This window comes from Toxorhynchites rutilus, chromosome 1, assembly GCF_029784135.1.
Source record: "Toxorhynchites rutilus septentrionalis strain SRP chromosome 1, ASM2978413v1, whole genome shotgun sequence".
NCBI classification, from domain to species: domain Eukaryota; kingdom Metazoa; phylum Arthropoda; class Insecta; order Diptera; family Culicidae; genus Toxorhynchites; species Toxorhynchites rutilus.
The window spans coordinates 41,788,808-41,804,648 of NC_073744.1; the positions used below are offsets into that span (position 1 = coordinate 41,788,808).

The window sequence follows — 15,841 nt, forward strand, 5'->3', positions numbered from 1 at the left end:
GAATGATGCACGCAAGGCTTTAAGAAGTTTATTTGTACATCTCAGGTCATGCCTTTTGATTGTAACGATTCATTTAGCTTGCCCATTTTATTTGGGATTCAAAGAAAGAAATTCAAAATCTATTTTATTCAATAACTCTTTAGTCTTTTACAACGTGGCACTGTTGTGTTTAGTCATATCAGTTAAAACAGTGAAAACAAAAAAGACGAATGAGCATTCTCAACTCTAATACCGCTTGTCGTTTTGAAGATACTCCCAAAGACCTAATCACTACATTCCAACGTGTATTTTTAGGCGTTGTGGGTATTTATTTGAAGAAAAAGATATATTCGAATGAAAAAAAAAACTTCAGAAAATATTTTTTTCATTCAACTTCATTCAGCTTTAACTCTTTGCGGTCGTTTTTCTGCTCTCAGCCACCACAGCAAGGAAATATACTAATCTTGTACTTTATGCAGCAATAAATCAGTTCACACTTTTCCTAAACGAATTTTAATGTTAATGTTTTAATATTGAACCTGTTCACGAAACCAAACGGTGCCCCTATGGATAATTCATAATTCATAACTTATCTGAAGTTTTCATAAAAATTTAAAAAAAATTTAAATGGCTATAGGCAATGTGCTAGCCAATGATGTGCTCCCGTGGCCGAGTGGTTAGCGTCATAACTAACATGCCGGGGGTTCGGGTTCAATTCCCGTTCTGGTCGGGAGAATTTTTCGTCAAAGAAATTTCCTCCGACTTGCACTGTGATCACGCGTATTCTAGAGCTTGCCACTCAGAATGCATTCAAGGCGTGTTATTTGGCATAGAAATCTCAACTAAGTACTAATAAAAATGACGCAAGTAATACTACGTTGAGACGGCGAAGCTCCTCTAGGAACGTTAGTGCCATTGAAGAAGAAGAAGCTAGCCAATGATTGAAGCCTACCATGCAAGTTTACACCTGTAATATGCCTTGAAGAAATAAGAAAAATAATTTTCTTTTGAAGCGATTTCCGATGTAATTTTCTACATCATTTTTATGAGGTTTCTGTTGCTTGAAACCGATTCAGAGGCGATAACTGTGAATCATATTTATTGAGTCGAGCTCCCAGGGGATATCTCAGATGAAGAAAACAGTAAGAAAGGATTCATTTCCTTCTCAATTTGATATTTTCCTTTTGAGGCCAACTTAGTATCACCAAGAGCGTTTTGCATGGACCGGTAGAGATGATAATTACTTGGATTCAGGTCCGGACTATACGGTGGGTGCAAAAGGACATCGCATCCGAGCTTCTGGCGGGTCATCAAAGATGTGTGAGGCCGAGCGTTGTCCTGGTGGAAAATAACATCATTCCTATTGATCATTTTTGGCCGCTTTTGGTCAATCGCCTGCTTCAAACGGTCAAGCTGCTCACAGTAGAGAACCGAGTTGAGGGTCTAGCCATAGTTGAGCAGCTCATAGTGGATGATTCCCTTCCAATCCCACCAAACACACAGCAAAACTTTCCTGGCCGTCAATCCGGGCTTGGCGATGGTTTGGGCCGGCTCACCGCGCTTCGACCACGACTTTTTTCGCTTTAGGTTGTCGTACGTGATTCACTTTTCATCACCAGTCACCATCTTCTTCAAAAATGGGTCGAGTTCGTGCATCGCAGGCGTTGATTCGGTCTAAAAGATTTTTTTGCGTCAACTCGTGTAGCACCCATACATCCAGCTTTTTTTTTAATTCAATCTTCTGCAAATGGTTCCAAACGGTTTTATGGTCTATACCCAGTACCTGGCCAATCGAGCGAGCGCTCACATGCCGGTCTACTTGGATGATTTCAACGATTTTATCGGTTTCCACGACGATTGACCTACCAGTACGGGGTGTATCTTTGACAGCCACTACAACAGAACGAAATCGATCAAACCAACGCTGTGCTGTGCGAATCGTTACAGTATCGGGTCCATAAACTACACGATTTTTTTTCGGCCACCTTCGTTGCAGTTTTACCTCGCAGATAGTAAAAACGTAAAATATGGCGAATTTCTTGCATGGTGGACTCCATCTTTGACGCGCTATATCTTGAGACTGAAAAGGTTGTTGTGAAATCACAACACTGTCAAAACGACACTTGTAGCACAGATTGTCGTCTTTAAATAGCCGTATAGTATGACCCGATGCGATAAGTACAACACAAGATATTTTTAAGAGTTGCCATAAATTGACAATATACGACATTTCTTTTTCCCCAACCCAATATCTGCATGACACGAATAAATGTCTTCAAATGTAATCATAATGAACAACAATGAGCAAACCATCACGATATTTCTAAATCATGTTCGATAAATCACACAAACAATTGTTCTCAAATACTTTGAAAAATGCCAAAACGACTAAACAGTCAGTCGGGTGTTTAGTCACTTTCCCCCTCTACGAAATTGTCTTCATTGCATTTTGACTTGTGACTTCCCCCAAAACGCATTCGTTCCTCTCCATCCCATGTATTATGTATTCATGCATCGATATTTGAGTTCAACGTGGTTTGACCTACGCTGCAGGTGAGCTAGATTTTTTTTGTATCGTACTCGAAAATTACTCACACGTACAAAATAGCGTGTGTGTGCGCTATTTTGCACGCTATTTACTCACACTAACGCGAAGACCTTTGTAGCATACTTAATAAATGTCTCAGTTCGTTGGTCCGTAAGAGTTCCAATATGGAAATCAATGGACAATAAACCGTCCATTGATGAGGAAACTACTTTTTTGTATCATAAATCAAGTTTTTGTTCCTCTTTATACGGACGTAAAAATAAGATTGCGTACGCGGGTAAGAATTTATTTACTAGGGGGGGTTGAAATGTGGATTGAAGTCAGTTGAATGAAGTGGCATAGTTGTATTCATTAGTCGCGTCAGTTAGAATAACCACTGACTGGACTATTTCATCAGTTATCCTCGCTAGTCAACGCTAGTCAATTCATTTTCTAGTCAATTCACTTTTTGTTGACGGCAACTGCCGAAGTAGTTCTAGTCGAAGCGAAGCTACTGAGAGTAGAGTCGGTCTTCACTTTTCACCTTCGAAGATTTCGGGCAATGCGTATTACACACTTCTCCTATAGTTAATAACATGACGGAAATGAAGTTCACTTTATCCCAAGATAGCATTATATTAAAATTATTATTCCAAGTTTGGATAAAGAAAGAGGAAGAGGTATCTATGGCAGGAAAATGTACCTGGCTTTGGACCGGTACAATGGTACACCAAAACATCCAAACCCATTTTTTGCGTGTCCAAATTTCGCCTCAGTATTATCATCAGCATAGATCGTTGTCGCGTCGAAAAGTGAGAACCGGCTGTCTTTAATCATTACCGTTATCATTATCTCTTTATCCACTCTGCAGTGTATTTCTTTGAAGCGGTACAATGGCTTCGAATTCGCTACCATTGCGAAGGAAGAGGTGTGATTCTACACTCCATTTTGACTCCTTGTTTGCTTCTTTACGGTTTGCACGAGATACGTTTGCCCTTTGGTCAAGCTCGAGTGCGGTTCGGGGATGCATTTAATTGCCAGTGTCGGTTTTCAATTACAGCAATTGGTAATTATGGTGATGACGGTGCAGACTGTCGTACATAACAGTTCAAGTGACTACCAATAAACAACGGTTCGCAGTGAACGTTGCTAATGCAACATTATGCGGCTTGACGGGACTAACCAATCATCGGGTTGAAATGAAAGTACACACCAACATTAGAACTTGATATGGATACCCTATGCACACTTTAGCCTTGGGAAAGTGTGCAGAATTCTTTCCTATGCTGCTTCCAATTGCATAATTCAAACCTATGCTCGTTATTACACAGCAGAACATAATAACAACTATTTTCATCTAGAGCTGTTCCGAGTGGGTAATAAATGTGTTCGCAAAACTTTGAATCATCATTCGACTCGTCGGATGGTAGAACACTAGGTCCCGTTAGCTCTCGCATCCCTATCTCCCGCGCGCTCGGAGACCGTTGACCTACGACGCGAGGATCGGAATCTGCGCAATGTTATGACCAATTGCATTTGCATAAAACCACAATAAATTTCGCTTTTAATTGGTCTCTCGCTCGCGAAACCTGTACGGCGGCTTTCCTAGAACCCTCAAACCCGGCTGGATACACTTTCATCTTGTTCATCTCGTGGTGGGGGTACATGTATGTGTACGGTCGGTCATAATTGTTAATGGCCGCTAGTTCCACCACTGCTGCTGCTGCTGCAGAGATCTGGAGAATCCTGGCGTATCTCGGATGCCGCATTCGGAGGAATGGTTTCAGCGGTCATTCGCTTCGTCGGATCATCAAGGGAGCGACTCGATGTTGTTGCGGTCAGTTCGTGGAAGATGTCAGGTTAATGACAAGGGTACAGGAATATTGAGTTAATAATAGCTGTCGGAGAGATTAAATCCAGATGATGGAAACTCGATTGGGCGTGAAGCTAGCCGACTTTTGATGAAATGGAGCGCAATATTCCAATATTGACAATCTTCTGGGAAAGCTGCGGGAAAGCTTCAGAATGTCGAGTGTGGTTATTCAGAGTCTAATTTATCCATTTCCTTGTATCAACACAATAGATCATTCAAATGAAATTGAAAATATCCAACGAGTGCGAATGCTTCCATCAGTGGCTCCCTCCACCCATATATTGTTGCTTTTCACAGTTGCAGTTTTGTTATTTATTTTCCACCAATATATACACTGTCATCAATCACATTCCACCCGCTGTCTCTCATTTTCGAGTGAAGCGTACAGATGGCTAGGAATATCAGAGCCGGGAATCGTACTCTTGCATCCCTCCCGAACAGGATGTGGCCTGGCGGAGGGTGCCTTTTGGCTGGGCGTTGTTGGCGAAAATAAAAACGATTCTACCGGCATAGGTTATAAAATATTTATTTTCATTTCCATCGACCACTGTTGATTCATAATAATTCCCAGTGTTTGCTTGCGAATATACAAAAAAAAAAGTTCAATGATGAAATTGAAAGCATGCTGGCCGACGGAAGTCAATAATATCGGATTTGAACGGAAATACTTGAAAAGCTTCCCAATCAACGGAACGGTGAGTGGGTACTATTTCGTCTAAAACATTTGTCGTGTATTTTTGTTGAAAGTGGCTTGGGGACAGGAAGTGCTGCTAGATTCCTAAATGCTGTTGCAACAAAGTAACAAGGATACAGATGAGGTTTACTTGGAAATACAACGATGATTTGACATTTCGGAGATGTTACATTTACATGATGTGTTATTATGGTTTTGGAATAATCTTTACTTTTTTTGCTTGCCATTCTTTCTGGGGCAAACATAAAAAATGTTTGTTGGCAGAACTTGAAAGAACAAATTTCACTCTATATAATATGTGATTTTCAAAGATATTAATTTTTTGTATTTGAGTAAATTAAAATTGAAATCAAGAGCGAAGACAATTCAATATAAAATTTCAATATAAAAGCTAGAGTGAAAAAAACCTTTTTTGCCTGGTTACCCTAATGCAACTTAGTTAAAACACAACTTTGTGGAAGATATTTATTCTTTAGACAAAAACTGTCTTCGACAAAGTTGTTACATATGATAGAGCACTCATTTTTATGTTATCAGAAATAGGGTGACCAAATTTGTCGATGAAATAAAAAAATCTAACATTCGTATCTTTATAGATAGAGATAAACATAAACAACTTTGTAGAACGAATCTTTTTTCTAGTTTTTCATATAATCAATTTCGCGCTTTTTCCTAAGTTACATTAGGGTGACCATGAAAAAGCGTTTTTTTTTACTCTAACTTTTATATTTCAAATTCTACATCCTACAAATTCTGTCTTCGTACGACTTTTAGAGCTTATCAAGACCAACATTTTGCCGTGCAATATCAATATTTGAATCCAACTCAAAGTTATTGATGGTTTTTTACCCAAATACTCAGGACTCGAATTTTAATTCACTCAAACGCGAAAATTGACATAGTTTTAACACATCGTGTAAAATGAACTATGCTCTTTCAAATGCTGCCAATAAACGTTGTTTATGGTAGCCCCAGAAAGAATGACAAACAGTTGCAGAAAGTGTATTTCTTGGGAAGAGATATCAATAACTTTGAGTGAAGTTGAGATATTAACAAGTTCTGCATCGCAAAAGATTTGTATCAGTGAGCTCTGAAAATCTTTCGAATACAGTTTCTATGTAGAATTTGAAATATAAAAGAGCAAAAAACAGTTTTTTTTTCATGGTGACCCTAACGCAACTTAGAAAATGGCGCATTTTTTTAAGATTAAGAATTTATTTTAAGAGATAGGAAAAAACTTCTACAAAGATGATTCAAACAACTGGGACTACAATATTGTCGAACTACGTTTACCTCTATCTATAAAGATAAGAAAGTTATGTTTTTTATTTCATCGACAATTTTGGTCACCCTATTTTTGATAACATTAAAATAAGCGCTAGATTCTTTGTAACAACTTTGCTTTGCAAACTTGCACTATTGCACTATTGGTTTCGGAATGTTACAATTATGCCTCGCTGCTTCGATAGTTGCCGCTACAATTAGTCGCTACAGTTTGAGGAACACAGATTGGACCAATCAGGTGTGGGAATTTCGTTCAGATAATACTTTACTGTTTTCAGTTGTGCAATATTTAGTTTTTCCAACGAAATTGCTTTTTTTTTATTTTTGTTTTTTTAACTATTGCGATAGATGCGTAGAAATACTTTCAATCGATTGATGCAAGCTTCTATGTCATCTATTTATCAATGAATGCATTCTTGTAATTCTACATAACTTCATTAACCCTTTATAAGGCCGTGGAAACTAGGCAACGAACCGACTCCAATTTCAGAGAACACGATCCTCACATGAAAAATAACGCATATTAACCTTTGAAAAAAAATAACCATTGAAACAGGTGAGAACATTGGTGGTAACATAGTTGCCACGGCCCGTTAAGCCCACAAACACTGCCTTGTAAATTCTCCCTATTGCGCCTTTGGTTATGCAAAGATCAAAACAAAAATTTCTAGTGTTCAAAAAGTGAATTGAATAGAGAATGAATAGACTAGCGTTGACTATCGAGGATGACTGATGAACAAGTCCAGTCAGTGGTAATTGGAACCGACGCAACTAATGAATTTACGTCCGATATTTTAAACGGTATTTGATTTATAATGATAATGAATATATAACGATATTGTATATGTGCGTGTAAACAAACAAATCAAACTCACCTGTAGCGTATGTCAAACCACGAAGAAGTCAAACACCGATGCTTGCACGCATGTGAGAGAGAGACATATAAATAAAATTCTCTTTTCTCGCGTTTCAAAAGTTTATAAAGACCACATTCTATTGGTGTCAATGCGTTCCTCTTCTTCTTCTTGAATAGCGTTAACGTTGCCTGTGGGACTTTTGCCATATTAACGTATGCATTAACTACAGTATGCATTAACACCTATCCCCCTATTTACACGGTACCTGTTTTACACGATTTCGCTTTTACTCGGTATATGAAATAACAAATTTTGAAAAACTTGAAAAATGTATATATGTAATTCATATGTAAGGAAGTAAAATAGGATCATAGTTTTGACTACGAGTGCGATTTTATGTTCCAGAACTGGCAAGTTGTCAATTTACTAGCATTTTTGGAGTCTTGATGTATAATTTGTGTCAATCTTTCAAGCTCTTAGAATGCTAAGAATATCGACAAAAATGAAAAATAAAGGAAAGTTATATGTTCGGCTTTCGGCTGGAAATCTCGTTGATAAATTTTATGATAAATAAAGCAAAACAAATCTACGCAGCTGTTCCCGAATTCTTCGACTGTTGAACCAAAATCGCATCAGGAACGCTCAAGTGATAAGGATGACTTTTCACTAATCAGAATAAAAATATTGGTAGTTTCTTAAAGTGACGATAGCGAATAAACTTATTACGCTTTAGTTTCTTGAAGAATTCTTTGTATATTTGTACCCAGAATCTATAATGAATTCCATAAGTAAATTTTTATAATTTTTTTACTTAAATAAATTATTGAATTGAGTATATATTGAGGGTTTATTTCGTTTTACACGGTTTTACATAGCAAAATCGGAGATTTCATTCTACACGGTTTAATCGGGAACCTATCTTCAGTCTAAATCGAGGGATAGGTGTACTTAGTTGAGATTTCTTAAGCCAAATAACATGCCTTGAATGTTATTTGGCTTAAGGGGCAAGCTCTCGAATACACGTGACCGCAGTGCAAGTCGAAGGAAATTTCTCTGACGAAAAATCCCCCGGCCAGAACGGGAATCGAACCCGAACACCCGGCATGATAACGTGAGACAATGAGTTCCTCATTTGAGCTAAATTTTAATCATATACCAGATGATTATTTGGTACGTATTCGGACCTTTTCTGGATTATAACACTTACAAATATTGTAAACATCATGGTTGCACACCATTTGTATCAGATTTATACATCTAAATCGTGTAATTGATGAATTTCGATGGCGATGGAATTTAGATCATGGTTTGTCCGATGCGTTGATGCTGGTTTGTCCTAATGGTTACTATGGCAGCCGCTTGGCGCGCTGCAGTTTGTTCATGGTGTCCTTCGCACTTAGGCGTCGTGCACAAATTACGTAACGCGACAAGGGGGGGGGGTGGAAGGTGGGTCGAGGATGCGTTACTTTCTGTGAATTAAAGATAGGAAATTGCGTTACGGAAGGGGGGGGGGAGGCGGTCCAAAATCCGGATTTTTAGCGTTACGTAATTTGTGCTCTGCGTTGAGTGCTGTTCTCCTTTGAAATGCGCAAGAAAAGGCAATGTTCTGAAGAAAGTCTAAATTAAGTATGAATCAATATGATGACAGTAAACTTAAGCAATGTGTATATGATCATTTTTTGGACAAACCATGATCAGAGGTGGGCAAACCATGATCATAATTTCTCTTTGAAGAAACGCGTAGAAAAAGATGAAAATTTGAATAATTTGAACGTCTGACGGTATTATTAACAAATAGAGACTTGATCAACAAACCCAAACTCAAGCAAAAACAAGCATCGACATTTTCTATACCCCTCCATCTGTTGTCCACGTAGACATTTCTCCATTTCTTGGAAAACATAATCGTAAAAATAGTTGAATTGCGCCTAAATTTAAGTTTATGTTTGTTTTTATTCTCTATTCTATGTTGGTACATTATAAACATGTGAACATAATTAATAGAGGCGATTTCTTCTCAATTCTTCGAACAGCTTTGGGGAACAACAACTCGTGAAGCTATTGGTATTGCTGTTTGTTTTCTTCCAAATTTCATTTACAATGTGATCTCGTTATAAAACGCAATATTAACGTTATAGCAAAACATCACATGTGAATCTAATCTCGGACATTTTGTATCATAAACCGACGAAAGCTGGCTGAACTGGGAGTTTTGAAGAGAATCAGACAATGAAATCGAGTGCTTCGTAATTAGAATACAGTGTTTGAAAATCATAACATGGATATATATATATATATATATATATATATATATATATATATATATATATATATATATATATATATATATATGAGGATATAAAAATGTTGTGTTGGGCTTTTTATTCGTTCAACTTAATAAATATTGGGTAATATTGAGTTGTTTGGAATAATCATGCCGATTTTCAAAAAAGAATCGAAAGCAAGATACTAAGGCATACTCTTTTTTTTCTATGTGCACCGTTTTGTTTCACAATCTTTCGTCATTCTTCATGCAACTTGCAGAATTCATCATCGCAGAACTTCTTTGTTTTCTCGTCAAAAAACTGTATCCAACTGTGTCACAGAAACGTTTCAGTACATCATACATGGTCGATATAGCCACTTTCAGCAATTTCGCGTACCTCATTATCAAGGTTGCCACATATGCATATTCTGTATGCCACACATTCATATTCTGTATTTTACAGATTTGTCGCCAAATTTCAGATACAGAATCTATATTTTCCGAATTATGGATTTCCAGCAAAGATATTTTTTTAAATTCAATTTCATTACAGTGCATACATAGATACTTTGATTTATAAAAATATTGAACGCTTGGCACCCACAATCATATTTTATCCCATTTGTTTATTTATTTAGGCTCATTAGCATTTTTTCGTGTACATGTTTTTGTCGAATCTATAACTATAAATAGAACAAGAGCCCGATGTTTCTGCAGGGCAGAGCAGTTGTAAGGATTAATCGATCTTATTCCGACCGTGGATCGATCTCCATCGCTGATAATTGTTGCGTGTACGTATATATTCTGTTACAACACAAAGATGGTCAATTGAGTACTCTGAGTTTTGAACTCACGATCGATCGCTTACTGAGCGAACGCGCAACCACTGTGGCTACGGAGTCGAAATTTTTGACCTTCAATATTTTTATTGGGGGTCTAAACAAGTAATAAACAAAAAATGATCAAAGATTCTTTTTCTTCGCCTGACACTATTTGCTTCAAACTGCGAGTTTTGATTGCATTTATGAAGCAAGTTGTTGATGGAGATACGATTCATTTAATGTTTCGATCAAAAGGTGTAGAGCTCATACATTGTAGCGTTACGTAATCAAGTTTCACCAGGTGCTCACGAACATAGATGCTTGTAAGGAACCTGCTAATTGATGTGTCGTATACCGAGGATTATTCTTCATCAGCGTCTCGATTCGATTATCATCAGTTGCGCATGCAAACTTGCTGAACAAGCTAATAACTAGAAGCTTATTCCAGAAAATATTACAATTCAACGAAGAAGATAATCACTACTAGGGAGACTTTTCTAAAGATAGGTCCCCGTGAATTTTATTGTTCGAGTTTTTGAATAACATAACCGAAGTGGTTTTTACATTGAGAGCGGAAATTGAATCGAAAGATCGAAAACAATGTCGTGTATTTTTAATATTACAACATTCCAACATGCTTTGGTGGCATTCGAATCCTGCTGATAATAGCGTCCCAGTTCTGATCGACAATGATAACGCAAGATTCTTTAAAATCGATGAAAATAAATCGATCGTTCTCAGCTCATGTACGATACTCTCTGAATGCAAATTTCAGCAAACAATTTCAACGTTATGAAGAAATGTGGAATTTCCACCGCGCAGCACCATCCGACAGCAGAAATACGAATAAATTTTCTTGATCATTCAGTTTTCACGAACTCGTGCATTTTTTTCCCGAATAAAGAGTGGCGTCAAAGTACAATTTAGTGCAAATCGGAAGAATTTTTACAAGCGTGAGAGCTGTGTTTTTCAATTGAAAACTGAGATGAAAATTCGTTCCATCGCGTTTGTTGCGATAATTGCCGCCAACAACTGATTTCGGATTTTCCGTTGCCGTTTTACGAAAAATTTTGAAAACCGTCTCCCGAAACCGGCTCTCGTGTAATCGATCCATTAAACAGTGGTCGTGGCAGTAAAGATAGTCTCGCGAGAACAAGAATGAATCCATTGGCGCTTTTCAGGGCCACCGAACCTCTCACTAATGGGTTATTTCAATACAATACAATGTAACAGTTCGATGCAATCTAAAGTAGTGTTCGAAATAATAATGAGAAGCAAATTGATTTCTGATAATTCGTTTGCCGGAAAAAGTTTTTGGAAATGTTTTTGGGCTTATTGATGGATGACATTCATCATTTTTTTACGATTTTGAGTTGGAAACGATGGTTAGAATGGGAGTCGTTAGAGATGTAATTTTGCTGAAAAGTGCGACGAAACTGCTCGGATATTCGATAAGTTATTTCAATTAACTCGATTTCTTCAAATCGATTTCTTGTGTCCCGATGCTAACTGAACAAATCATCGAATGGAATTCGAGCTAATGTTATAAAATCCTGTCAGCATGCAGTGGAAGACGATAGCTTGTTAAGCGTAATTGAATACAAAGCACACGTGCTTTTCGCACGGCCAGGCGATATAAGAACGCAAATTATAGTTATTAAAACAAGTGTCCAGCGCAATGTAATGATCCCAACAAACTACAACCGCATCACCGCAAATTTTCTGAGGCATCTGAGTCTCACTTTCCGTTAACAAACAGGCTCGACCGCAGATCGAGGATCGATTAGCCGCACGGAGCTGCTGTCCTATGAGTAGGTACATAACGTCGCACGGCTCGCATGAAGTTGTTTCTAAAAATAACACCTCATTGACAGACACGCAGACCAGAGGGCGGTCGAAAGGTGCAAACCGTTGTCAAGAAGGCTTCGAACTCAGACTGGAGGTGATCAACGTGTTGCATGTTAATTTTGAGGTTATACGCCCTTCAACAGGGAAAATGTATTTCAACATTTTCGAGCAGTCACAGTTATAGTCTGATAGCTCCATTCACATAACACGAATTAAAAGTTGAACCATCAATCAAGTTTGCTGTTCTTTAACAAACCCGAGAAAGAATTCAGCAATTCCGCTTGTCACCAACGCAAAAGTGGTCCACATTTTTTCATCTGTCGAAAGTGGGAAATTATCGCTGCAGCTGGCACAATTTATCACCATAATCATAACTTCGTTGCACTTCAGTAAATTTTGCCATTTCCCAATCTGATAGTGGCTCTAATTGTCGTAGCATTGGGTAAACGGAAGCCAAAAAGAACTTCCCGAAAACGCACTGTCGGAAATAATCGTATTACACGCAGCATCATCAGCAGAGCCGGAATCGAAAACAGATCTTTGAAATCTGAGCCTCCCAATTGGGGGCTTCCCATGTAGCAGCCAGGGATCGCTAGGCTCCGCTGTTGGGGCTAGTAGACTCGCACACAACTATGGGCGGGGAAGCGGGAAGACAATTCAATTAATTTCATTTCAATTAGCTCTCGGTGAGAAGTTTTCGACTCTGTTGTTGTTCGGGATGGTATCAACCCAAACTACGCTGATTCCATTAAGCTAAGTGGCACCAAATCTCCCACCGACTCCCCTCGACTCGGCAGAGGCGCTTTGGGGGATCTCGGGGTGCTTTCGAGTGTGAAAAAGGAAACGGGCACGGGGGATCGATGAAAACACTTTATCTTCACTCGCTCTTGTAATTACATTGGGGCAAAAGTTGATGGTGCCTGGGAGCCGTATCCGTTCTGCAGCACTACTGGTTTTGATGTAACAGGATGTGTCGCATATTCGGGATATGCATTGAGTGTATTCGGTAATGTGATTTTTTTTTTCGTTGACAAATTGGGCTAGCATTCAGTTTTCAATATTCGTTTAATAATACAAAATTACACTGAATTAAAATGGTGCTGGGATAGTGCATCAAATATTCGAGCAGCAAAAATGGCGGAAATAAACACAATTACGGCAAACATTCCCAGCACCCAGCTGAGAGTGTCACCGGAATCACCCCTCAACTAGCGAAAAACGACCTGTATGGGGAGTGATAAACTTTACACTCGGTCTTAATTTTCCAAAAGCGGGTACTTTGTGCTATGTCACCACACATCTGACACTCGAGTGTTACTCGATTAGCCGTAAAGTTTCCAACCCCCGGGCGGTTGTCATTTGCGCTTCGCATGAGAGCAGGAGAACATCGTATATCTATGTTTGTAGTGTAAGGGGGCAGGAAAATCATGTTAATTACCTTCAATCGTCGCCGGCAGCAGCGTCAAAGTGCCGAGCAGGACTAACGCCCACAGAAGCTGTGGGTTAGCCATAATTTTCCTTTCTCCGGATTCCTCTCCGGCGCTTGGGTTTATCGAAATCCTTCCTGTGGGGGGCTGGTGGTGGTGGTTCCAGGTGATGGGGAGAGAGGGACGGTAGCCTCAAACCTTAATAATACGTCCTTGGATGGAAAGCGAACCAATATGGTTTCCTAGAAAGAGTGGAAATGTGGGAAAATTATAATAGTTAGAACGGCCACTCAAAACTGTCGGAAACTTTTATCGTTGGGCCGTATAACAAGAAAAAGCTGCCTAATGATTCCTGTATCCTTGGAGCAAATAGGCAGATGCTAATCGAATGTCAATAGTAATTATATCTGACAGATTATTTGTTTAGATTTAGCAGACGCGCGCAAATCTTCGGAGAAAATTGATACGAACTGAGCTCTGCCACGCAATGAACGCAAAGATTGGAACAAAATTGAAGTTTTTCATTCTCGCTTGAAAGCAGTCTGTAATTGGATTCTGTGGCGAGATTGGAAAAGTTTATCCATCCTCAAATTGCTGCCAGAGAAGCCATTCATGATGTTGTCGGTGAGTTTTGATTCGACGGCTCATCGGTCCCTGAATTATTGGAGAGTTCCAGAAGCTGTTTGCCTTCGGTAGGTTGTTGTGGGTGTTTAGTCTAATAATTTGTAACGAAATCAGGAGCGTTTCGAGGAAAACATAACACTTTTTTTAATGACATTCATATGTCAGCATATTGGAATCGATTGACCACGTTCCAGCGCGATTCGGTCAAGTTTTTTTGCGGGCCCAAATTCGACTGTCAGTCGTGTCCGAATTTCTGGTACAATTTGCAAAGAATTGCTCTTTTAATGTGCCCAAAATTTTGATTAACCGGCTAAAAACTCGTGCAGGTTTAAAATAATGCTGCTCTCTCTTCACACTTAATTAAAAAGAATATCATTTCACCTCTGAACAGTTTTGTTCCGTTTCACGTTCATTTGATTCATTTTCCACACTGAAGCGAAGTTATCAAATCGACAAATGAAAATTAAAGAGTCTTAGATCTGAATGAAATTTTCGTTTGAGTTCGAACCGTATTCGCTGAAAGCAATGAAAATGACGATGTGAAAAGATGTGCAGTATGCCGGCAGGCATAATCAGTTACTGACACTGGTTGTAAGACTAATATGCCCTCATAGGCCTCTATTAATTCCACTTTCTGACGTAGAACTATGGTCTTTCAGGAAGGGTGTCAAATCAGAAAATAGGTCACGTTTTTATGAAATAAAGTTAACGGTAATAACTATTTTCACTGTGAACGAATTCTCATGATTTACATACCAATTGAATCGGAAATTCTCTTAGATGTGTTTGATATGCTATACATTACAATTCGTCAATCTCTAAACGGTTAAACTGGAAGAATTTCCTTTTTCCCATACATTTGTTCTGCCGATTTGTGTGCTAACCCTACTCGTATTTCGAATGCTTATAACTCGAACATTTCTTAACAGATCGGAAATGTTTGCATCAATTCAAAGGAAATATTTCTACGCGTCTATGACAATTGATAAAAAGTCATTTTCATGAGATGAACAATTAAACAACTTAAAATGTCAAGCGTTATCTAAACGCCCTAACTGCCAAGTTTTCATTGGCCCGATTTACGGTTTCCCCAACACAGACTCCAGAATCCATGTACCTATGGAAATCCGCTTTGCAAATATACATGCAAGTTGGGGGTATTTTTTTCTCACCGAGCTGTGTTTCCCTAACACGGACTTGAAAATCAATGTGTCTGGGGGAATCCGCTTTGTAAATACATGCAAGTTGGGGGTAATTTTTGGTGTTAAGTACTTCTGTACTCGCTTGTCGTTGTGCAGACCGGAATGTTTCCCTAAAACGTACTTTTAAACTGAGAAGCCTGGAAAAATCGTCATTTCAGATACTAGAGGTGAATGAACTTTCGCGGTTCGAGAACTACGCAAACATGAGATGTGCAATAATTACAGAGGGAAATGTAAAATACAATGATCGTTTGACAATTTTTCCGTTTAAATAGTTTGGTAGTCCTATTACAAAAATTTCGATGCATTCTAAAATAATATTCGAAGTGGTAAACAAGTGGATTGCATAATATAATCGCGTAGTTTTACATCGAAAATATGCGGTCGTGTCCTAGATACAACACCGTACAAGTTTTTTTGGAAAGACAGTCCAGGAAAA

At 38.5% G+C, this 15,841-nt stretch overlaps 1 protein-coding gene across 3 annotated transcripts in view; it reads right to left on the reverse strand.

Annotated features, from left to right (window-relative positions):
- LOC129761968 (mucin-2-like) overlaps positions 1-15,841 on the reverse strand; it is a 246,997-nt gene that overhangs the window by 37,058 nt on the left and 194,098 nt on the right. For all 3 annotated transcript variants that reach the window (XM_055759834.1, XM_055759835.1, XM_055759833.1), the window contains exon 2: positions 13,588-13,818. In XM_055759834.1, coding sequence (XP_055615809.1) covers positions 13,588-13,660 — 73 coding nt within the window. In that variant the 5' untranslated portion in view covers positions 13,661-13,818. The remainder of the gene's footprint in view (positions 1-13,587; positions 13,819-15,841) is intronic.